Source organism: Clytia hemisphaerica, unplaced genomic scaffold (assembly GCF_902728285.1).
Source record: "Clytia hemisphaerica strain Z4C2 unplaced genomic scaffold, Clytia hemisphaerica genome assembly, whole genome shotgun sequence".
NCBI classification, from domain to species: domain Eukaryota; kingdom Metazoa; phylum Cnidaria; class Hydrozoa; order Leptothecata; family Clytiidae; genus Clytia; species Clytia hemisphaerica.
The window spans coordinates 55,295-78,639 of record NW_027104257.1 but is presented as its reverse complement, the minus strand read 5'-3'; the positions used below and the strand labels follow the sequence as shown (position 1 = coordinate 78,639).

The following is a 23,345-nucleotide window of genomic DNA, read 5'->3' as shown; positions in this document are numbered from 1 at the left end:
TTTTATTTATAAATTACAAATGGAAATATTGAAAAAATAAAATAAAAATAAAACAAATAAAAAATAATAAAAAAATGTGAAAAAATAGAAATAAAAAAAATAATAAAAAAATAAATAAATAAAAAAAAATAAAAATTAATGAAAAAATAGAAATAAAAAAAATAATAAAAAAAATCAAAAAAAAAATCAAAATATAAGTAAAAAATAAAAAGTATGTGAATTACAGGTAGCCCAGCGTTATCATCTTCACCGTGTGTTATCTCCATAATATTCTCCAAAAGATAAAAGATGAACGCGTATATGCATGTAAACAAACATGGCGGATGAGGTCATGGAGGTTGTTAACTGGAAAGTTAATGAAAGGCTTGAAACAGATCTAAAGACTCTGGTAAAGCAAAACCGCTTCGTCGAAAAAAAAACCCTAATTACCCATGGAGTCTTTCTACCTTTCTACCCTAGATCGAAGAATGAGACACTTTAATCTGTGGTATTTAGACAAAATGACACCAATCGAGGCATCGAGGCTGTTAAAGTGTAAAGATGCTGTAGTAGCCAAAGAACTTGAGGGACCTGGTAAACTCTTAGGCTACCGAGCCCTGAACAATAAATTGAGACAAACACCTTTAACCTTTCGTATGCAATTACTAAAATTTGCTGAGGGAGGATTTCGTAATGCATTTAAAGCGTACACAACAGAGAATGATGCAACAAAAATGTGGGTCATTAAGAATTCAAGGCAACAGCTTGGGAAGTATGTGGGCCACGCTATGAAATGACCCTTGAGCAGCACACTCGAAAACAAGAGCAGATGCTTACTGCAGCTAAAGCTATCACAGTGAAATGTGTTACAAGGCCTGGTTTTCGTGAAAATTGATTCACATATCAGACTATTTTTTTTAGTATTCTTGATGGTGAGCCAGTTACAGTGGAGCCTTTTGTTGACGGAGGCTTCATCAAGTATCTTAATAATGATGGTGTATATACATTTTTCGTACCAAGAAAGTGATGAGAAATTGCTCCTTGTCGACTTGCAAGGCAGCGGTTAACACCTTGTACGATCCAGAAATTGCAACAGCAGATGAACTTCAACAAAATGAAAATGAAAGATATTTTTGTGCAGGAAATCTGAACGAAACTGCTTTCAGCAACTTTTTCGATGCACTCAAGTGTAATATTTACTGTAGGCTTCTCGGATTAATAGAAGTGGAATTGGAGGATCCATCAGTAAATCCATAAAAGACTGTCTGTCGAAAACATTATTTTATTCGCATTGTTTCTGGCTTTTCTGTTTGTTTGAAAATTTGCTACCTTAAGGGAACTTATTTTGGCGAGTACTAATTTATATAAGTATACAAAACATTCTTTTGTAGTAGGAGGACCTTTCAATACAGTAATTTGTTTTAGTATTATTATAGTTCCATCAGTTCGAAAATGTTTAAAGTTTTATTTCAAGTGAAAACTTATACTCTTATTTTACTTTTTCGGTTTTCCAATTTCTGCTTCAATTTTGGCTGTTAGAGTCCTCTTTTATTTTAAGTAGACATTGTATTGACAATCTTAATTTTTTGAGATTGAAGAAGTCGGTTTTCAGCAATATTCGTTATTGAGCAATTCATGTTCCATACTTTTCATACTTTTCAAGCTACTAAAAATACAGTTGTTAAAAAAATAAATAAATAAATACTTTTTTTAATTGTTTTCTTTCTTGCTAATAAACACAAGTTTTCTCATTTATTTTTGTACTGAGACCCCTGCTGTACACTGACGTAGGATTATTATTGGACCTTCAAAGTCCTTAGAAAGTTAAGCCCAAAACATTTAAAATCTTTTATTTAAACTCTCATTCCAACCAAGAATCTGAAAATTTTGAGCTCTTGTTTAGATTTTTGAGATTCTTTTTATAGTAAGTAAAACTTTTCCAGATTCGAACGTTTTGCAATGCAGTGACCTCGCAGATTAAAATCACCCACCTCGTCGTCAGCGAGGTCAAATATTCTCGCAGAAAGCTTTGGCCTCTGACGCTCGTGGTACGATCCCACTGGTTAAAGGGAGGGAATCTTCTGAGGCTTACCAGATATGTTTGAAAAACCGATTCATTTTTTAAGGAAAAAGCTTGCGTTGATTGGCTCGCACGGAGTAATTTTTCAGTCAATGCAAAGCGAAACCACTAGCCTGTACCACCCCGAACGCCCACGGGCGATTTTTATTTTTTTTTAAATCTTGCAGTGGTGTCGGTCTGTTTCGGTTAGAGAACTTTTGTGTCTTAGTTTGTCTCAGACATTTATAGACTCGTGAAAAAATGTCTCAGACACGGAGTGCCTAACCGTAACAAACTGTACTTTGCGTTATCTTTTCAGCGAAGAATAGTTTGGTACAGGCTACGAAACCACAGGTTTGCAGTGTCCAGCGGAAGTGATCTGCTTGGAAGTTTGTCAAAATACAGTCGTTCTTCATTCTCCACTTTGTGGATTTCTCTTGCTAACTTAACGTATTCCCGAACTCCAATTACTAGGGAGATAATAATGACAGTGACAACGCTGGGCTACGTGGTTTTTTCGCGTTATTTTTACTCTTCTTTTTTTTTTTTTAATTTTTTTTTTTTAAAACGATTTTTTTTTTTATTAATTTTTTTTTATTTTTCTCTTTTTAAACGATTTTTAAAATTTTCATTCAGAAATAAAAAAATATTTTCTTTTTTTTAATTACTTTTTAAATTTCTTTCTTACTCGAAGAAAATAATATGTTGACAACGATGGGCCACCATACATTTGTGTAAAAACCAGGCGGGTCGCTCAAGGCCGCGCAACTTTGGTAGGATTTGTTGCCTTCAAATCCTACCAAGGAGATTGACCTCTAGCCTTCGGCTTGAAACTCAATGGATGGATCGCGGAACAAACAATGCATTATGACTTTCGTTCCGGATTTTACACACTGTTGTGCATTAATGGTGTAATGGTAGCGAACTGGCGAAGTCGCGAGGTCGTGCTCATGAGGAGAGGATGATAATACTATTTTCATAGATTTTTGACAATGTAAGTGCTTCATCTATTTTGCCTTTATAATTCAATCATGTCTGCAACTTCAGGGAAGCTTAGGTAAAAGTTTTACAGACAAATTTGTTCTAGACAGTTAGGGTGAATCTTTGTTTTTAGCAGCAGTCTTTGTCTGTGGAGCGACCAGCATTGCACCCCTCCCAAAGCATAACTAAGTCTAAGGAAAGCTATATCAAGGAAGAATCCCTCAATTTAAAGTCAGTTCCAGTCTTTAGCTTTTAAGGATTTTCAGTGATTTGCAATGGAATTGTTCTGAAACTCAAAAATCTGAGAAAATTCTCAAGATATCCAGACAGTGTCAATCGAACATAACTTTGAACAAAAATCGCAATCAAACGTAATCGAACGCGATCGAATAATTGCGATTTGATTGTCGAACATAATCGAATCTCAATCGAACGTCTGATTCCTGGGTAATATTCGATTGTGTTTGAGTATGGTTAGATTGGTTCGATTGATAGTTGACTATGTTCAATTGATTGTCAATAGACCACTTCTCACTTGTTTTGGATGGTTTGTTTTTGTGATCTTGCTTGGTCTCACTTTTGTTCAAGATTTTCAGCTTGAGAACCAAGGTAAAAGAGACAAAAGTTGGGGGCAAAATTGGGGCATTTGTCTCCATTAGTCTGTATTTCAATGCAGCTTTGCTAGACTAAACTTAAGACAAACCAAAACATGATGATGACATCACAGTGAATTGGTCTATTACATTCCATTAAAATCTTCAATTTCGTTCGATTACGATTATGTTCAATGAGTTTGATTGCAATTAAATTAAATTGGATCACTCCGTTAGGGCTTTTTAGTGTGGGTGGCCTTTTTAGTGTGGGCGGCCGAGCGCTTAAGTACCGTACCAAAGCAAATAAAATCTAATACAATTGAATCAATCGAACGTAATCGAATACAATCGAACGTAATCGAATACAATCGAACGTAATCGAATACAATCGAACGTAATCGAATACAATTGAACGAAATCGAACGTAATCAAACGTAATCAAAGCAATTGAATGACAAATCCTGGGTAATTTTTAATTGGGTTCGAAAATCGAATTGCAATTATCAGTAAGGCTGGAACTTCGATTTTTGAGGATTACAATTTTACCAGCTTTTTAGCAATTTTTGCCTCGCTAACCCAAATCTCGCAACCTCTTTACCTTAAAGGAAGATCGAAATTAGAGTTTTTCAGCGTTCCGAAAAAAACACAAAGCAAAAATTTTTCCATCTTCATAGGAACGATTCTCAACAACAAAATACATCTTTTGGTCTTTGCTTTGGATTTGTTTCTGACGTTTTTCTTTCAAAGAATATCGATCACTTTCCTTTTTCCCTCGAGCGCGCGAGAAAAAAATTATTAGCTCGCTTTCTCACGCGGGTGAAAAAAGATGAGGCGGCAATCTTGCACTGAGGGTGTTACATAGTTTTGCGCGGGAAAAAAATGATTAGCTCGCTTTCTCACGCGGGCGAAAAAAAGATGAGGCGGCAATCTTGCACTGAGGGTGTTACTTAGTTTCCGCCCTATTTTGCGCCCACAATAGAATGGTCCTAATACGGGGGTATTCCAAATGATAAACAATGTCGTTCTGTAAGTGTTTATTTTCTAAGAGATACAAATAGTATATTGAATATTATTAACTTATTTATTTAAGTATATTTATGAGCCCAAAAATTTTAATATCTGGTTAAATAAAAAACAAATGATATCAATTCTGTTTTTCCTCAAACCCCCGGGAAAAGTTTTTTGGCCGACTTAGCTATTTTACAAATTTCGGAAAAGAACTCCCATAGGAATTCCGATACATAACCCGATTGGTTCATTTCGGAACGGCTTCAAGAAAGTCATAATGGCAGATGATTTTAAAAGTTTCTGAGGAAATGTGTGGAATTTATCAATGTTGATGGCTTGTTGATTCTTTAAAGAAAAAAGATAACAGGTGTAGCTTTTTCTAATCTTGGAATATCGAGGTTCCAGCTACACTGATTATTCGATTGCATTCAACTGATTCAGCGTTCCATTCGTTCGATTGACACCGTCTGGAGATATGGTTTGTTTTTGTGTCTCACTTTTCATTTAGATTTTCATCTTGAAAACAAAGCTAAAAGAGACAAATATTGGAGGCAAGATTGGGGTATTTGTCTACATTATTATGTTTTTCAATGCAACTTTGCTAGACTAAACAAGGCAAACCAAAACATAATGACATTAGTGAATTGGTCTATACATGGCAGTATAGCCAGTCTCTGGAAAGGAGGAAAATTGTTACGCGGGAGCTGTGCCAACTTAAAAGTTGAAGGCAACAGATCTCAAACCTCAAATCTACGCCAGAGATGTCTGGCGCACAAGCTGCAATTTCCAGACTGGCAGTATAGAATTAACTGTCTATAGATCAAGATTAAAGAATTTGGAGTGCGGGCCGATTGGGCAGTTCCAGAAAAAAACCATTAACTCCCTATGGACGACAGGGTTTTTTGGATTTTTTTTCACTTGGAAATCCTGAGAAATTTGAAAAAGGTTTCGGAAAATCCATAAAATCTACTCTATTTTCTTGCCAAGTATTGGAAAATCCATAAAATTTGCTCTATTTTCTTGCCAAGTATCGGAAAATCCAAGATTTCCCCACAAAAAATCTTGAATGTTAGGGAAATCCTGAAGTTTTTCAAAAATAAATTGTTACGGAAAATCCATGTCGTCCACAGGGAGGTAACGGACTACCGTGAGATTGGGTAACTTGCATCCCCTCAAATGACTGACCAATCAAAACAGCAAAATTCCAAAACAAATGAACTACGCAGCTTTGCTCGCAGCTCTACTCTACCATTTTTGTTTTGATTTATTAAGTTTGTATTTTACTGACCAGACAGGTCATTCATTTGAGGGCTATGCATGTTTGCCTCCACTGATGCAAGTTACCCAACTTCACGGTATAACTTGAACCACCCATTTTACTTTCGCTTTTAGTGGTTTCATCTTTGATTTCAAGCCAACATCTTTATAGCAACGGGATGCTTGCCCATAGTTACAGGGGTTTGTGCAAAAAGCTAAACACAGACCTGCCAACTTTGAGATGTCCATTTTGCATGAGATGAAAATTTCCAAGTGAAATCCAAAATCTTAGCCCGGTTTTCTGATTTAATAGGAAAATTGGGGAAATATTTTTTCGGAAGTCCGGAAATCAGGGATACTTTTTTTGCCAAAATTAGGACAATTGTAGAAAGATTTTTCAAAAATCAAAAATGCGTGAAATTGCGAGAGAAATCAAGTTTTTCAAAAATTGCGTGAGACAATGTTGAAATGCGTGAGTCTCAGACTCAATGCGTGAGAGTTGGCAGGTCTGTAAACATAGAAAATTTTCCAAATCCCTCATTTCAATTTAAAAAGCAATAAAAAATTACAAAGAAAGCAATCGAGCTTCAGTTGATTAAGCTAAGCATGCGGGATGCTTGTGAAAGAAATGTAGAAAACGAGTTGACATTTGTTGACTACAGTATTCTTGTTAAAACTTACGAAGAAAAACAAGTTGATTAAAGTATGCATAAGAAACCCTAGTGAAATTTATGAAAAAAACAACAATGCTCAACAAAAGTTGTGGCTAAGAGGCGATGACTATTTGCGATGTTAGCTTTTTTAGGCAAATGCAAATAAATGGATAGAAATAGAAATAGACAGGGGTGTTCTGTTTCTTAAAAAGTCTGTTAACGTACTCATGCAACCTACTATGTCTTTAGACATTTTCATTTGTAAAAATTGGGACACTTAAAACAGTATAATGACTTTTAAGTTGTATCGATAAAGTTTTATCGCTAGTTTTCTATTGCTAATTTTGTTATCGTTATCAATTAGTTTCTATCGCTAAATTGCACTGCAATGACTTGTTTCATGGATCATTTATTGCTAAATTTTTATAGATAAAGCTCCTATCGCAAATTTTCAATTGCTTATTTGGGATCATTAAATTCTTATAGATAAAAGTCCATCGATAGGCCTATGTTATGTATTGATAGGTTATCAACACACGGCAACTCAAGAAACTAACTTAATGTTTACATTTTCAAAAACAAGGCTAAGTAAAAGTAAGTAAGTAAAAAATCAATAGCGGCCATCGGGACGGAGCGTACTGGGCATTGGACCGCTCTAGGGCCCCTTAGTGGCCTCAAAGCCTCTTCACTATGGCCGCTTTTCATGATTGGCCATGCATTGGCCTCTTTCGATATTTGAGTGGCCTTAGCGGTAAAAAGACCGATCCAATAGAGGCCAAAGAAGAACGGTTGTTAGACCGATCAGACATTAGTGTACTCCAAATTGCTTGGGGAGTCACATTTATTAAATTCGGTTCATTAGATAAAAAGTTATGATCAATTGAATAAAAAAGGTACCTTAATTCCATTAATTTTTGCGTGCCTTTTATTTTCGCGCAGAATAGGCCTTTTTTTTGCGCACTTAGCTGCGCGAAAATTGAGGGTGTGAGAATTAGTAATTGTTCTGAAAGTGTAAAAATCTTATCTTAGGGCTCTTTTAATAAAATGAGACCTTGATTCATGGTAAATATGCCTCTGGGAGGTAAAATCTAGCTTGAATACACACTGAAAGTGAGTAAAACTCACTTCAAATTGTCAAAAACACGCAGAAAATATCCCAGAAATTTCAAGATGTACGAAAATTAAAGGATGCACGAATATTCTATTTTACGAGCTGCGCAAAAATTAAAGATGCAAAAATTAGAGGCGCGAAAAATAAAAGGCGCGCAAAAATGAATGGAATTAAGGTATATACTTCAAGAAAGTGCTCGAAAATGTTTAAAAAATAGGAAGATGCTCGAAGGGTTAATAAGACGACATGATAGATAGAGTCAATATTTACATTATTTACAGTAGTCTCTGACTTTTAGACAGTCTTTCAATGATTTTCAATGGGTCCATGGCTAGGCTATCTATAAACTGAACAAAACATTGGAAGGAGTATGAATTTGAAACCGGAAACCTGTGGTTTAAGTGTGGCTGACGTCCCTAAGCTACCGCTTCTTGTATAGATATTGTCCTAAGACTATTCTTGAATAAAATATATTTAAGTTCTCCTAAATAGTTTGCATAATAGTGTTGAAACCTCCTTTAAAAAACCTTTTTTGTTTGTTTAGAACTTATGGCATCTTATGGTCACAGGAATAAACCAGCTCTTTACAAACCAACTGACTTTTTAAGTCAGCAAAAGAAAAACCAGATGAGAGGCAGTAACCAGAAAGAGAAAACACCGTCTGAGGAAGGAACAAGCGAAAGTGCTGGTAAAGAACAAACTGATGGGTCTGTGAAGAAAGTGACCATCTTGAAACCTCCTCAAACAAAACCACCAAAGAGCGAGGAACAAAAGTCAAGTGACCCAGCTAAGGAGAAGGAAACCAAAAAAGATACAGCACCTCAAAAGTTGGGAACTGAAGACAAGAAACAAGCATCATCCAGGGATCCACCTCAAGCTCAGGATAAAAAACCTGTCACCAAAGACCAAAAGAAGAAGCCAGAGAAAGTAGACCAGGAAGCAAGCAAAGAGCAAGAAGCAAGCAAAGAGCAAGAAGCACCTGTTGGTGTCTCCACTAAAGATTTTGATCGCATCCAAAAGCTTAGAGAGTTCATGGAAAAACAACAAATATCTGACTCGAAAGGGGCTCAAGATAGAGAAGGAAAGCAAGGAGGCAAAAAAGATCAAACTGGTAAAGATTCAAAGTCAAGTCAAAATAGAAACCAGAGAGGTGGTCGGTCAAATTCAAAAGGGAAATCATGGAATGATGATCATAGAAATGATAGAAGATCTAACTCTTCAAACAACAAACGACCTCAATCTTCTGGAAAGCAACAGCATGGAGAATCAAAATCAAAAGATCAAACAGGTGCAGAGAAAGACAAAAAACCAGACTCAGCAGGTGGAGCGAATATTAAGCAAGGAGGAAACAAAGGAGATGATGCTCAACCTTCAAAACAACAGCAAAGGAACCAAGATTCTTCAAAGAAAAATTACAATAAAAATTACAACAATCAAAACCAACGCGGCCCAAACAATGCTCAAGGCATTCTAGGTAACCCTTACCCATCACATCCGATGCCCAATTTACCCCATCAGGGTAAGCAGCAGACGTATGCAGGACCAACAGCAGTGACAGCAGGAAAAAGCAGCAAACCACATATCACAGTACAGGCATCCAAGGATAAGAATGAACACAAAAGAAGTCTTGATTTTGTGAAGAATTTCTTTAATACTGATCCTGAAGTACAGTACAACCGTAAAAAGAATGCAGAGAAAGCGGCAACATCATCCTCTGCTCCAGCCTCAACAACATCAAACACTCCTTCTACATCGAAAGGATACCCAACACCAGCCACTGTTTCCCCATCAATTCCAAATCCAAATCCTTACATGACAGCTGCTGAGTTAACCAGCTACATGAATGCCCACCAACAACATACAGGACATTCATCTCAAAATCACAATGCCAAATTTCTCCAACAAGGCATGCAAATGCCCTTATCCATGCCTTCAAATTTTTCAAATTTAACCAACTTCTACCATCAATCTTCAATGACTCCACACAGTCAAATAAGTCAAAGTGCCTCAAACACAACATACTCGCATGGTGCCGCTGCTTCTCTCCAACAACACCAGCAGTTGCAACAGCAACAACAACACCACCGAAACCACCCAAATTCTTTCCATTCTGTTAGCCACAGTGCCTTCCAACAACAACAACAACAACAGCAGCACCAACAACAACGCAATTTTGATATGTATTCATCCATCAACCAAAATGCTCTTCAACAACAACAACAGCAGCAACAACAACACCATTCTCAACAAACTGGTGTACCTGGTCAACATTTCCAAGGAAGATCCCCAGCAACAACTCATGCCAATTCAGCTGTGGGGAACAGCTACAATGTTTTGAATTCATACAGCAACTATTTCCCTTCTGGTAGCTCTCATAATGGGTCACATGTCTTTCATGTTCAGCAAGAGATAGATCAATCTGCAATCAACGAAATTCTTGATGATCCCAAAAAGCCAAAGAAGTGGCAACAAAAAGCGTTGAATAAATGTGGAAAAGTTGACTCACAACAAGCAAGGTAAGCTTTACTTAGGAAATCTCTTGGTCAAAATCTTTTATAAAACAAATCAAGACTAAATTCAAGAATTGACTGAAAAGACACTGATAATTGAGATTGAAAATGAAGAAATAATAATAATTTCAAATACAAACAAGTTTTGCTGTCTTGTATCTTAAACCTCCTGGACTAGGATAATTGACATAAATTATAAATTACTTTATTGTTTTAGATCTCTGGTCAAAGAGCTGATTGATGGGACATATGAATGCATGGTTTGCTGTGAGTCTGTCAAATTCAATAATGCAGTTTGGAGTTGTGGAAGCTGTTTTCACATTTTTCATTTGCACTGTATCCGAAAGTGGGCTAAATCAGAAGCTGCTTCTGTGAAAGGTTAGTTAAATTAATCACGACTCTTACTTTCTGTTGATTTTTCTTATCTGACGACAAGCTTTTAGAACAGTAGTTATATAAAAAATTAATTTTAACTACTTCTTCTTTTATTACAGGACAAAATGGATGGCGATGCCCTGGGTGTCAAAATATCTCAACTAGACCTCCAAATAAATACTACTGCTTTTGTGGTATGTAATTTGATTTTGAATAAATATAATTTGGTATTCGATGGGTGCAACTCTTAAAATTGAAATATTGTTCAATTCTTATTGCTAGATGGCCATTTATCTTAGCCCTCTTCTTTTTTGAACAACATTCGCACCTTTTTGTAAGAACAATTTGAATATAATAACACAAAGTTCATTATTATAAAGCCAAAATCTAGGAACTAGAAAAAAATTGCAGAAAATAATCATTATTATGAGCTTATGCAGGCTTATGAGCTACTTTCAATTCAGAAAGTGGATTAAGTAGAATCTTTATTGTAGTTGTTAGAAATTGTGCTGAAAACTTTTAATCTTTTTTTTTTTAGGGAAAGTGAGAGATCCAGATTGGACTCCAAGAGATGGAATCACACCTCACAGTAAGGCAATATTAACCTGTTGCAATTACCACAGTCCAAAAATATTGAGATTTAAAAAAAAATTTGTGTTGACACATTAGCTCTTCTAAAAACAGCATAATATTTGATTGACTTTTTCCATTTGCTTTGTTATTAATGTGGGTGTTTTTAATATTTTGTCTGTTTTCTAAAGGTTGCGGTGAAGTCTGTAAGAAGAAGAGAACCTGTGACCATAACTGTAATGAGTAAGTTGAGAACAATGTATTCTATAGTATTCTATTCTGGAAGAAACAAAACTAGAATGATGATGTTTGAACTTGATCATTGATCAGTCCTGATTAGTCATCTTTGTCTTGTCCTTATTATAAAAAGGGAGCCAGGGGAGAAAGATTTATACTTTTTTTGATTTGAAGGTTTCATGATATTATTTTTTATTTTTGATAAAAAATTGTCAAGAAAATCCTATCTATAAGGTCTGAAAAAACTAACTCTGGGAAATTTACAAACTAAGTTGTATTTAGTGGGAATCTAATTTAGCTAAAAATCTTCCCAAATCAGATAAAAGCTTCTGTCGTCAAAGTTGCTTCTGTTCACTAGGTATGAGATTAAATGGGGTTATTGCTGGTTATTGCTAAAAATTATTCAATGTTTTATTCAATGTTTTTTTTTTGTATTTCAGATTGTGTCATCCAGGACCTTGCCCATCGTGCCCAGTCATGGTTACAAAATATTGTTACTGTGGTAAAAAATCGTAAGTAAATAATGTCACACAATCCTATAATAATAAGATGGATAAGATAGTCCTAGTTCTCACGAAGGCCCTTTTATTATGTTTATGTGGAAAAACAAATTAATTTGAAATCAAAATCTTAGCCAACTATAATTATAATACTGTAATATCATTTTCTTGAGCACTCTATGACGAGAAGATGAAAACCTTTAAGAAAAAATAACATAAAACATCTAAAGGCATTTTTAAAATAGGAAGGTAATAAATAAAATTTATTTGATTCTTGCAAATTTCCTCTTTTTAGAACAAAGGTTCGATGTGGTAACACTAAACCCATCACTTGTGATGACCAATGCTTCAAACTATTAGAATGTGGAAAGCATCATTGCGATAAACAATGTCATGGAGGTATGTAGCTTTTTCATAGACTTTTTAAAATTGTATTCTTAGACCTTGACCAAAGAATTACAGTGGGAAAACAGCCTTGCTGAAATTGAATGAAGTTACATAGCAATGAATGTTATTTGTACTAGTAATAACATGGTTTGGAGGGTGATTTGGGATTAATAACCCCGAGGTTCATTGAAAACATTTCAAAATAGCAATGAAACGAGGGGTTATTAATCCAAAATCGCCCGAGAATACCATGTTATTCCGCGTTAATTATATATGGTCAAAAAAAGAATTGATTGAAGAATAATCAATCGTTTTTTTTGTTCTTTTTCGAAACTATAAAAAACATTTGATTGACACTCTTATCTAGATTTGCTTAAAAATTTTGTGCGATATTTTGTTAACCCATCAAAATGCTCTGAAGATATCGTACGATACTTTTCAACTAATAGAAATTCTTGTTTACATCAGGGCGATTACAAAAAAGCGGGGTTATTACGGATTTATCGCCCCGCTCGTCCCTTACAAATCTAAGCTAAATGTAATCAACCATATAATTAGACTTTTTATGATGAAAAGGTGTGATGCTTGCTTTTTGTATTTCTTTCAATAACTGCATGATACTCTAATTAAATACCTTCTAACTCGGGGGGGGGGGTCAGTGTACTAGAAGGTGGCATGTATCCTGGGGTGGGTGGGTGTTTGAGAAAAAAATTTGTCATGTACTACCTGTGTACTATAATTGGGGTGTTGGGTCCAAAATTGATTTTGATTTTTACTACCTGTGTACCAAAATAGGGGTGTTGGGTCCAACATCGATTCTGATTTTTACTACCTGTGTACCAAAAAAGAGGTGTTGGGTCCAAAATCGATTTTGATTTTTACTACCTGTGTACCAAAATAGAGGTGTTGGGTCCAACATCGATTCTGATTTTTACTACCTGTGTAGCAAAATAGAGGTGTTTCCAAAATCGAATTTTTAACCCCGAGGTGTGGGTCCAAAAATCGATATTAACAGTATGGAAACAAAAAGGCTCAGAAATTATTTGCTAAAATAGAAATGTAAAGTTGTTCTATTATAAATTGATCAAGCCAAGTTTGTCCAAGATCATTCTTCCAAACTTTTTTGAATTAATTGAAATCCTACCAGATCCCACTAAAATGAAGGTTTAGAGTCAATGTAAACATTCGAACATTCTAATTCAAACATTCGAACATCAAGGTGTCAACTCTCACGCATTGAGTGTGAGACTCAAAGCATTTCCACATGGTCTCACGCAATTTTTGAAAAGTTTGATTTCTCACGCATTTTGGATTTTTTTAAATTTTTTTCCTGTTTTTCCAATTTTTGGAAAAAAGTTTTCCGATTTGCCGATTTGCCGAAAAAAAGTTTCCCCGATTTCCTGATTTTTAGAAAAAATGTTTACCCGATTTTCTGATTTTTTCCAGGTAGTACCCGGTAGTAAATGGGGGGTATGGGGTGGTTTTGTTTTTTTTACAGGTACTACCTGATAGTAAATAGGGGGTATGGGGTGGTTTTGGGATTTTTCCATGTAGTATAGTGTACTTCAGGGGTGGGTGGGTGTCAAGTTTTGAAAAATACCTTGTAGTACACATACATGCCGCCTTCTAGTACACTGACCCCCCTGTCTAACTAGCCATTTTACTATATTTTACAGGGCCTTGCAACAAGTGTGAAATCAAACTTCCACAAGGTATAATATATTCTTCTGAAATTAATTTTCCTTTGGCCCAAATCATTACATCACTACTTGCAGGATAGTGTATAAGGATATTGAAAAAGACAAAATCTATGTCAAAAAAACTCTTCCAGATCTGTCCAGATAAGCAGAGATAAGACCTATTTTGTCTGACTGCTAGACTGTACTAATTATGTTTTCGTTCTCTTTTAGAATGTTTTTGTGGCAACCAAAAGAAGATTATCATTTGTGGCTCCGGTGAAGAAATTTCTGTTGAGACGGAAGTTGAAGAACCATATCAAAAAGTCTTCTCATGCTTGGAACCTTGTGGAAAGTAAGAAAGCTCCTTTATTTTCCCTGACATATGCCCGCCCATGCTCCTTGAATATTTCTGTTGTCCATGTTGTTTCATTATTTGGTTGATTGTTTAGGTTCCTAACAATTATCTTTGAGAAGAAAATTGTAATTTGTCCTAAAGTCCCAGAATATCCGGATCGATCCATCCAAAATGATTTTTCATTTAACCTCTTTAAAATTTTACGTTTTACAACAGAGTTTTGGCTTGTGGAAATCACTTGTGCGAAGATCCTTGCCATCTTGGAGAATGCCAAGAATGCCCTTTGCTTCCTGAGAATGTCAAATATTGTCCTTGCAAGAAAGTTGACATTGGAGAGTTGCTTGGTGACGAAAACAGAATGAGTTGTTTGGATCCTGTGCCCACTTGTGACAGTTTTTGTGGAAAGAAATTGCTCTGTGGAAACAAAGGTGCATAAAAACTTTAATTCTGGAAAAATCTTTGGGTTTATTATTATGTAGTATTTATGTTGTTTGTCTTATATTACAGCTATTGTACATCTCCCTCTTGTAGAAGCAGTGGGTTTTGATGAATTTGAATTATGTGAATAGAGTTGAATAAAAGATAAGCTCTACATTTTGTTAATTAGCCATGGCGCTTTTAAGTTTTCATTAAACTTAGAGCTCTCTTACACTGTTTGCTAGCTTTGATTTCTTCTAGTTCTTATTGCATTTATCATATTGCTTTTAATTCTTCTTATTTACCTAATTTACTGCTTTCGATCTTTTCGTAGGCATTTCCCATCTTTGCATGTTGAAGTGTCACGAGGGTCCTTGTAAACCATGTGACAAAAAGATTGAAGTGTCCTGTCGTTGCAAAGCTACCAAGAAGCAGATGCACTGTAAAGACTTAAAACCTGGTAAAACCTTTTTATTTATCAACCTAACACTACATTGTTTGCCCTTCAGGGTTTTGCACACAGAGTTTTAAAACAAAATTTATTTTCTACGGAACAATAATGAAATTGCATTGCTGGAAGGAACAATACCTTTTGCTTGCTTTTTAAAACCCTATAGATTGAGTGAATATTAAAAGAATACCACCATTTTCCATCCGATTATACTTAGGTGAGGAATTGCTATGCGAACGAAAGTGCACTAAGAAGAGAAGATGCGGACGCCACAAGTGCAATCAAAAGTGTTGTGTTGACAAAGACCACAACTGTAATATCATTTGTGGAAAGAAGTTGTCTTGTGGCCAGCACAAATGTGATGAAGTCTGCCATGCTGGTTTTTGCCCAAGCTGCTGGAGAGCTAGTAAGAGATTGATTATTCAATTTATCTAGGGTAAAAGGAATTCAATCGTAGTAGTGCTATGTTTAGGGTACAATATCTATTTAATTTTTGGAGAAATAAAATGATTTCATTCCTGTTGAATGCTTTTACTATCAAATCAATATTGTAACCAATTTTTTCATTTTCTGCTTCAGGTTTCGACGAGTTGTCTTGTCACTGCGGTGCAACAGTCCAATACCCACCCATTCCGTGTGGTGCTAAACCCCCTGAATGCGATCAACCTTGCTCAAGACCACACCCATGTGGTCATGCCGGTAAGCTTTATAGATGGCCTTATGCTTTATGTATTGAAGTCTTTTTTTCATCTTCTGTGAACGATTCGGTCAAACCATTCAAGTAAAAAAATATGGCCACTACAAACCAAGCGTTCGTCGTAGCTTATATGTTCTGTTTGGTTTGGCTGTCAGATAGGCGAATGAGGGCTGGTCATAGACGCTGTGAAAACAATTGATATACTTTTATTAAATCCTTCGACTATTGGACTCTGTAAAGTTTGCCACAGTAAGATCGCTGTCTAACTTTTGATTTATTCTCAACAGCTCTCCATCCGTGCCACAGTGACGACAAGTGTGCACCGTGCGCTGTTTTGATGACCAAGACATGCATGGGAGGACATAAGTTGTGGAAAAACGTCCCTTGTCATCAGCAAGATGTCTCTTGTGGTCAGAAGTGTGGTAAACCAAGTAACTGTGAGATGCACAAGTGCAAGAAAGTTTGCCACAAGGTAGGAATCTCTTTCTACGAAATTAACCACATTTGCACGACAATGTTAATCTTTGCAGGTCTTTTGTTGGTGAGAAAAAAGATCCTCAACATTTTATTTTTAGATGGATTTTTGAATGAATTCATCTAGTATGATTATTATTGGTAAGGCTTGTTATTTATATGTTTCTGGTTCTCTGTGGTATTATGATATGGATAACAGAAAACGGCATTTTAAAGTTTTCAGGTAAATGTATATTAAAGACGAAGAGATAAAAAATGAGAAGCTATAATTCATGATATGCGCTATTGCAATGTCTTCTGACATTTTCTTCCAACAGCTGATTGGTTGCAAGCGACGTAAAACCAGTCAACACGTCTCTTGCAACCAATCAGCTGTTGGGTTCGCGGAAGACTTTGCAATGGTGAATTACATGAATACGCTTAGTGTCGAACTCGAAAGTTACTGTGACCACGTGCTTATTTCTGCTGTTACAGGGAGAATGTTTGACGGAGAATGAAGTTTGTATGCAGAAGTGTACCAACATCCGTCCTGACTGTGGTCACCCTTGCAATGCTGAATGTCATAAAGGAATTTGTCCTGATACTACCTGCAAAGTTCAAGTACGATCTATAAGATTCACCTTTTGTTTAATCTGTCTTCTCTAACGATTTTAGAGCTGAGTCACATTTCATTACCATTTAAAGTATTATTTGTTATTGGACCTACCTGGAGGTCCTATAAATTAACCTTTGTCCGTCCGTCCGTCTGTCCGTTCGTCCGTCTGTTACCAGTTTTTCTCGAGATTGGCTCATTAGTTTTTTCTGATTTTTGGCACAATGATGCAAAATGGTAATGCCCAAAATGTGACGGAGCCCGATTTTCGAAAAAAAAATCATTTCCGGCCGAAAATGCCGGAAAAACCAGTTTTTTGGCATTTTCTCGAGATTTCAACCTTAGTTTTTTCAGATATTTTGCACCAAGATGCGTATTAGCAATGCCCAAAACATGACAGAGTCCGATTTTTGAGAAAAATTCTTTTCCGGTCGAAAATGCCGGAACTATGCCGGAAATCGCCGTTTTTGCAGATTTTCAACTGACTTTTTCCTTATAATTGGTTGTTTTTTCACACAAAAACATTATTAATAGCAATGTCCACGATCAAGCATGGTTCAATTGTCAATGAAACTGATTTTTGAAGCCGGAACTTTCTAAAAATCGCCGGAACAGCTGATTTTCGCCGGAAAAACGGTATTTCTTGAATTTCTCGAGCTGTACTTTTTTTTTAATGAAATTTTGCACACTGATGTAAAATGACAATACCGAAAAAGTGACGGAGCCCGATTTTCGAAAAACATTTTTTTCCTGCCGAAAATGCCGGAAATATGCCGGAAAAACTGTTTTTTTTGGCATTTTCTCGAGATTTTCTCATTAGTTTTTTCTGATTTTTTGCTCAAAGATGCGTATTAATATTGATCAAAACATGGCCGAGTTTGATTTTTGAGGACATTTTTTTTCCGGCCGAAAATGCCGTAAATATGCCGGAAATCGCCGTTTTCTGGATTTTCATTGGACTTTTTCCTTACAATTGGTTGTTTTTTCACACAAAAACATTATTACTAGCAATGTCCACGATCAGCATGGTTCAATTGTCAATAAAACTGATTTTTGAAGCCGGAACTTTCTAAAAATCGCCGGAACAACCTATTTTTGCCGTAAAGACAGTATTTCTTTAATTTCTCGAGCTGTACTTTATATTTTTTATGGAATTTTGCACACTGATGCAATATGACAATACCTAAATTGTGACGGATCCCGATTTTAGAAAAACATTTTTTTCCGGCTGAAAATTCCGGAAATATGGCGGATAAACCGGTTTTTTTTACATTTTCTCGAATTTTCATCAAAAGTTTTTTCTGGTTTGCAGAAAGATGCGTATTCGCAATGCTCAAAACATGGCTGAGCTCGATTTTTGAGAAATTTTTTTCTTCGGTTGAAAATGCCGGAAATCGCTGTTTTTGCAGATTTTCATTAGATTTTTTCCTTGTATTTCTATGTTTTTTCACACAAAAACATTATTGATAACAATGTTCACCATCAATGATGAATTTATTGCGTTATGCATTTTCGCTAAACGCTATATTTTTTGACTGATTTTTTTCTCCTCGCATTGCTATCCAACTTTCATCATCAGGTAGGTCCATTCAGCATCTAGCTTGTTATTAGTTAATTCATCCAAAACAAACAAAAACTTGCCTCGAACCTTTTCTTTTAAATTCGAAACTTTTTTCTTATGCGAAAATCTGGGTGTGATTTCATTCTTTTAAATTTTTATTTTTGTGGCCTGGCACGAATTTTTCGTTTCTGCTACAATTAGGCCCGCGGTGCTTGCGTTCGACTATGGATCAATTTACTTCAATTATCTTTAGGTGACAATTCACTGCCGATGCAGAAGAAAGAGTGCTCAAGCCTTATGCATGGCTGGTAACCTTCAATCTGCCTATCAAAGGTAGCCGATTTAACTACTTCTTTCCAAACTTTGTGAAATTCGTGTACCTTAAAAGGGGAATTGGTAGGGATTTTTTTAAGTGACAAAAATTTTGGCCCTGATAAGATTTGCTTACTCCGCGTTTAAAAATTGGCTTTGTAAAATTTTTTGATCTGAAATTTAGTCGAACATTTTCTATTTCTATTGGAAACGTGGATTTCAGTCTTCATGTTATTTACGACAGCCGATATGATATTCCAAGTACCCGCTGTGCTGAATCGCTTTTTCCCCGAAATTCTTCTCTTTCATATAACGTTAACCAAAATTTTCTTTTAGTTTCAACGCAGAGATTCTCACAATGCAATTACAAAATTTGCAATCAGGACAATCCATCGACATATCTAAACTGACTAACCCAGAAAAACGTCCTAAGTTGTAAGTGCGTCATACCTTTCAATTTTATACCCACCCAAAGACTTTGTCATCTTTTTCGTCAATGCCCACTAATAAAAGACTGGCGCAATGGAACTAAAACAAAGGAATGAATTCATGGCTTGGCAGTAGGTTTTAGGTGCCCCCTAAGAATTCAGCTGACCCCTAAGATTTAGGTAACCCCTGGTTGCCAAATATTTTAGGTGACCCCTAAGCCAATGACACGTCAAATTTTTTCGAAAATCCTTTTCATTCAAACAATCAAACAAATACAATAGTTAGTTTAGCTTATTGCTAAATAGAATAAATGCCCTAAGAAATAGGAAATAAGCTATAAGTACTGAAGGTTCATGCCAGATTATCAAGGTTTTGTAAGTCAGGGTGCAAATCCCTTGCCAGACAGATTTTTTATCTAAGTAATGCAACAGAATTAAAGAATTTTTACAGGTAATATATTAGATACCAAATTTTCAGTTTTTGAGCATTGCTTAGATTGGGCGGTTCAAGTTATAGTCCGTTACCCCCCTGTGAACGACATGGATTTTTCGTAACAATTTACTTTTGAAAAACTTCAGGATTTCCGTAACATTCAAGATTTTTTACGGGAAAATCTTGGATTTTCTGAAACTTGGCAAGAAAATAGAGCAAATTTTATGGATTTTCCAATTACATATGACTAAATAATGAGGAAAATCCGAAACCTTTTTCAAATTTCTCAAGATTTAACCAAGTAAAAAAAATCCCAAAAAACCCTGCCGTCCACAGCTGTGGTAATGGTGTTTTTCTGTTTTTCTGCCCATTAAAATATAAGATGAGAAAGTGCCAACCTATGGTCTGGTAAGCTGCTTATGATGAAAAGCAAGTCCAGAAAAAAGTCACTTAACATAGAATCTAGCCCCCAGACAGGTCCATCTGAAAAAATTTAGGTGACCCCTAACATGGTTAGTCCCCCCTAGCCACAGGCCAAAATCAGGTACCAATTGCTGTTCGACCTTTTAGCCCCCCCCTCAGGCCAGGGGGGGGGGTTCCAGCCATGGAATTAGTAGATTAATGATAAGCGATAAAGGTTTGATATCCGGATTTGATTTAACCCACCATGAGTACTCGCAAAAATACTGTTGACGCTCCATTCGATACGCTCTATTATTTGATGATATTAAAAATTACCAGTCAGGAAGAAGAGACACTTTTCTTATTCTGCTACTGGCAATTTCATGCCACTTTTTGTGACAATCTACAGGCAACTCTGCTTTTCTTCCTGACTGACATCGCTCTACTTATGTATCGAGCACTGTAAAAGATTGTAAAAGAATTACTTATTAAAAATTACCATAAACTTGAAATTCTCGTAAGCGACACTCTACTATTCGGTACACATACACTCCCTTATTCAATGAAAATCCTATTTTCCTTAGAAATGGAGCGAGCGAGCGCCAACTGTATAATAATTCAATTCTTTTTATTTCAGCTTGGATTGTGACGAGGAATGCTCTCGCCTTGAACGAAACAAGTAAGTTGTCACCTTTTCCATCAGCTTTGTATAGTAAAAGTATTTTGATGGCCTGAATAGCATATGCGAAACAGAGCGTTGATTTATATTTTGGAATTTCAGCTCTAGTAAATCAGCAGTATACATATTGATCTAACGTTGCCACGTAACCACTTGACTGATCTAGAATACCACTGCACTAGCTCAATGTTAAACAAATAGTCATTAGGTAATATCACGAGGATGTCACAAATGAGACATGTTTGTATCTTTGTATATATCCTATGAATTGCATTATTTCTTTATTTAGGCGTTTCGTCGAAGCATTGGGTATCGAAGGTGCAGAATCAAGACAATTCCAACAATGCACCATCTACTCTGATTCTCTCAAACAAGAAGCTAGGTATCTAATCGTCATTTTCTCAGCTTTCTTTATATTTTTTTTGTCTTGCTGCATGTTTGAGGAAGTCTTTGATACTTGCTTCAGTGGATTTCACAGTTCTCCTGGTTCTATTTCCACCTGATAAATAACAACTTTTATCTTTACCGTCCCAGACTACGTTTACCGTTTATCAAGCAATTGGAAACCATCTTTGAGAATCTTTCTGATGCCATCAACAAGGTATTTTAACTTCACATCCGCCTCATTTAGAAATATCATATAACTTTTACTTGAATCGTACAGACCTCTACCCCAATCAACTTGACTTAATTTTAATTTCAAGAAATTGAAACCATGCTGTAGTACTCAGGGTTAAGGAATTGCTAAAGGGAACGTTGGAATATGAAGCTTTTTTTCAAGAAGAAAAAAATTAGATGGTGACAATTATATAAAACACAATAGGGTAGTAAACTAGTCACTGCAGAACCGTGAAGTAGTCACTACAATTAATAGAGGGAGGCAATGAAGCAGATAGGGCAACAGAAATTTTTTTGCAATTTTCATTATCCTTTCAGACTGGTCAACAACAAGTGGCGCACAACTTCCAGCCTATGAACGTGGCGCAACGCAAGATCATCCACGAGTTAGCAGAGTGCTATGGCTTCAAAACATACAGTGTCGATCAAGAACCAAAAAGAAGCACTGTCGTTGTCGCCTACAAGTAAGCTCATCTTACTTCTGATTTATAGGATCTTTGTTCTAGAAACCTTTGTTGTAAACCATGTACAGTACAGTCTCCATAACTCGAACCTGCGCGGGCAAAAAAGTAGTTCGAGCTAAGGAAATTTCGAGTTATTGAGTAAGGTTTATAAGGCATTTTAACTGAAGGGACGAGAAAGCTTGTTCGAGTTAATGACATATGTCATAGAGGTTCGAGTTGAGAGAGTCTAAAAATGGTATTTTTATGGAAAAATATTACTGCAGTTGTTGAAGTTTCCTCTTTTGAAGGTATAAGCTTCTAGTCATTTTCATTTTTCAAAACAAAATGAAAAAGACACGTTTTGAAAATCTCATTTTATCTCCACAACAGAGAGTCATACATGCCACAAATTAAGCTTGCAGACGTGGTGGAACACGAAGTGAAGAATCTCATCCCATCTTCATTGAATGGGCGTGGTGCTGCTGCGGCAGTTGCCGACACACAAACTCAACAATATGGAGAGTAAGACGCTTTCTACTATTTTTTGTTATCTTTGAAAGAGATCGGCGTGATTTTGATACCTTACTACTTCTGCACCATCCTCTTCTTTACCTAGACTTTCTATTGGTTGTCCAATAGCCGTTCGGTACATGGCGTTCTAAATTTGTCGAGCTGTGATACTTTTTTAATCTCAAATGTGCCACTAGGATTATAAGATGAACTAACTCTTCTAAAATGACATATTCAATCGCTTTCTAGCACCTACAACCCAAAATGGAGTGGTTGGCCTCGTTTGCAGGGTCTTCAAATTTAGAACGCCATGGCTCAGTACTTTGTTTGACTCTCTATCAATAGGTCTCCAAGACGTCTTTTAAAAACGTGAAATCCTTTTCAAATCTTTGTTTCTGATTATTTCTTCTGCTAGTAAGAACACATTGAAGTCCATCTTGAGGCAGCAACCATCTGGTGGTGAAGGAGATGCGGGCAAGCGAGTCAACTATTTTGATGATGACTACCAACACTGAATGAGTTGGTCTCTCCTCGCAAATCCAAACCATGATGGGGTATGGAATATTGTTATTTTGCCTGCTGTTTCCTTGATTCATTACTATGCTTGTTTTTTTTATTGTTTCACAAAAAGTTTTCATAGCTATTTGCGATGAATTTGCTATTCATATTGTCACTTTATTAGTTGTTCTAAAGCTTATTTGTTGCCTTGCTGATGATTTACTTGAATTTCAACTTCGTTTGAAATCTGCTTAATGGTCATCTTTTTCATGATTATGTCCGTTCATGTTTGCAGACTCTCTTTGAAAGTTTCTGCCAGTGAATAACAATCTATAGTTTGCCTTTACACCAACATATTAAAGACCTTGAAAAATTCTGACCACTGGTTTTCGAGGCTTACAATAGCAGAAAGATTTGCATGATTATATTTTTAGGATATTTTTATTAGGATACATTTATTGATAACTTTTTTTTTAAGTTCCATTCTTTCTCTTTAAAGATTTTATGATATCATAGTTAGAACAGTGACACAAACTATACACAACCTTTTTTAAAAACATTTTTGCGTAACTAAAG

The 23,345-nt window shown here is 35.9% G+C and overlaps 1 protein-coding gene across 1 annotated transcript; it reads left to right on the top strand.

Moving 5' to 3' along the window:
* The first annotated feature begins 2,928 nt into the window (after positions 1 to 2,928).
* Positions 2,929 to 23,345, top strand: LOC136816585 (transcriptional repressor NF-X1-like). Its single transcript, XM_067072921.1, has 24 exons — positions 2,929 to 3,032; positions 8,186 to 10,157; positions 10,369 to 10,529; positions 10,646 to 10,720; positions 11,065 to 11,115; positions 11,288 to 11,339; positions 11,774 to 11,845; positions 12,129 to 12,232; positions 13,897 to 13,932; positions 14,131 to 14,251; positions 14,471 to 14,682; positions 15,006 to 15,131; positions 15,340 to 15,528; positions 15,702 to 15,821; positions 16,107 to 16,291; positions 16,768 to 16,893; positions 18,700 to 18,779; positions 19,095 to 19,193; positions 20,659 to 20,700; positions 20,990 to 21,082; positions 21,235 to 21,301; positions 21,637 to 21,782; positions 22,152 to 22,283; positions 22,687 to 23,345. The coding sequence occupies exons 2-24, from the start codon at positions 8,191 to 8,193 to the stop codon at positions 22,784 to 22,786; spliced, it is 4,356 nt and encodes a 1,451-aa protein (XP_066929022.1). The 5' UTR covers positions 2,929 to 3,032; positions 8,186 to 8,190; the 3' UTR covers positions 22,787 to 23,345.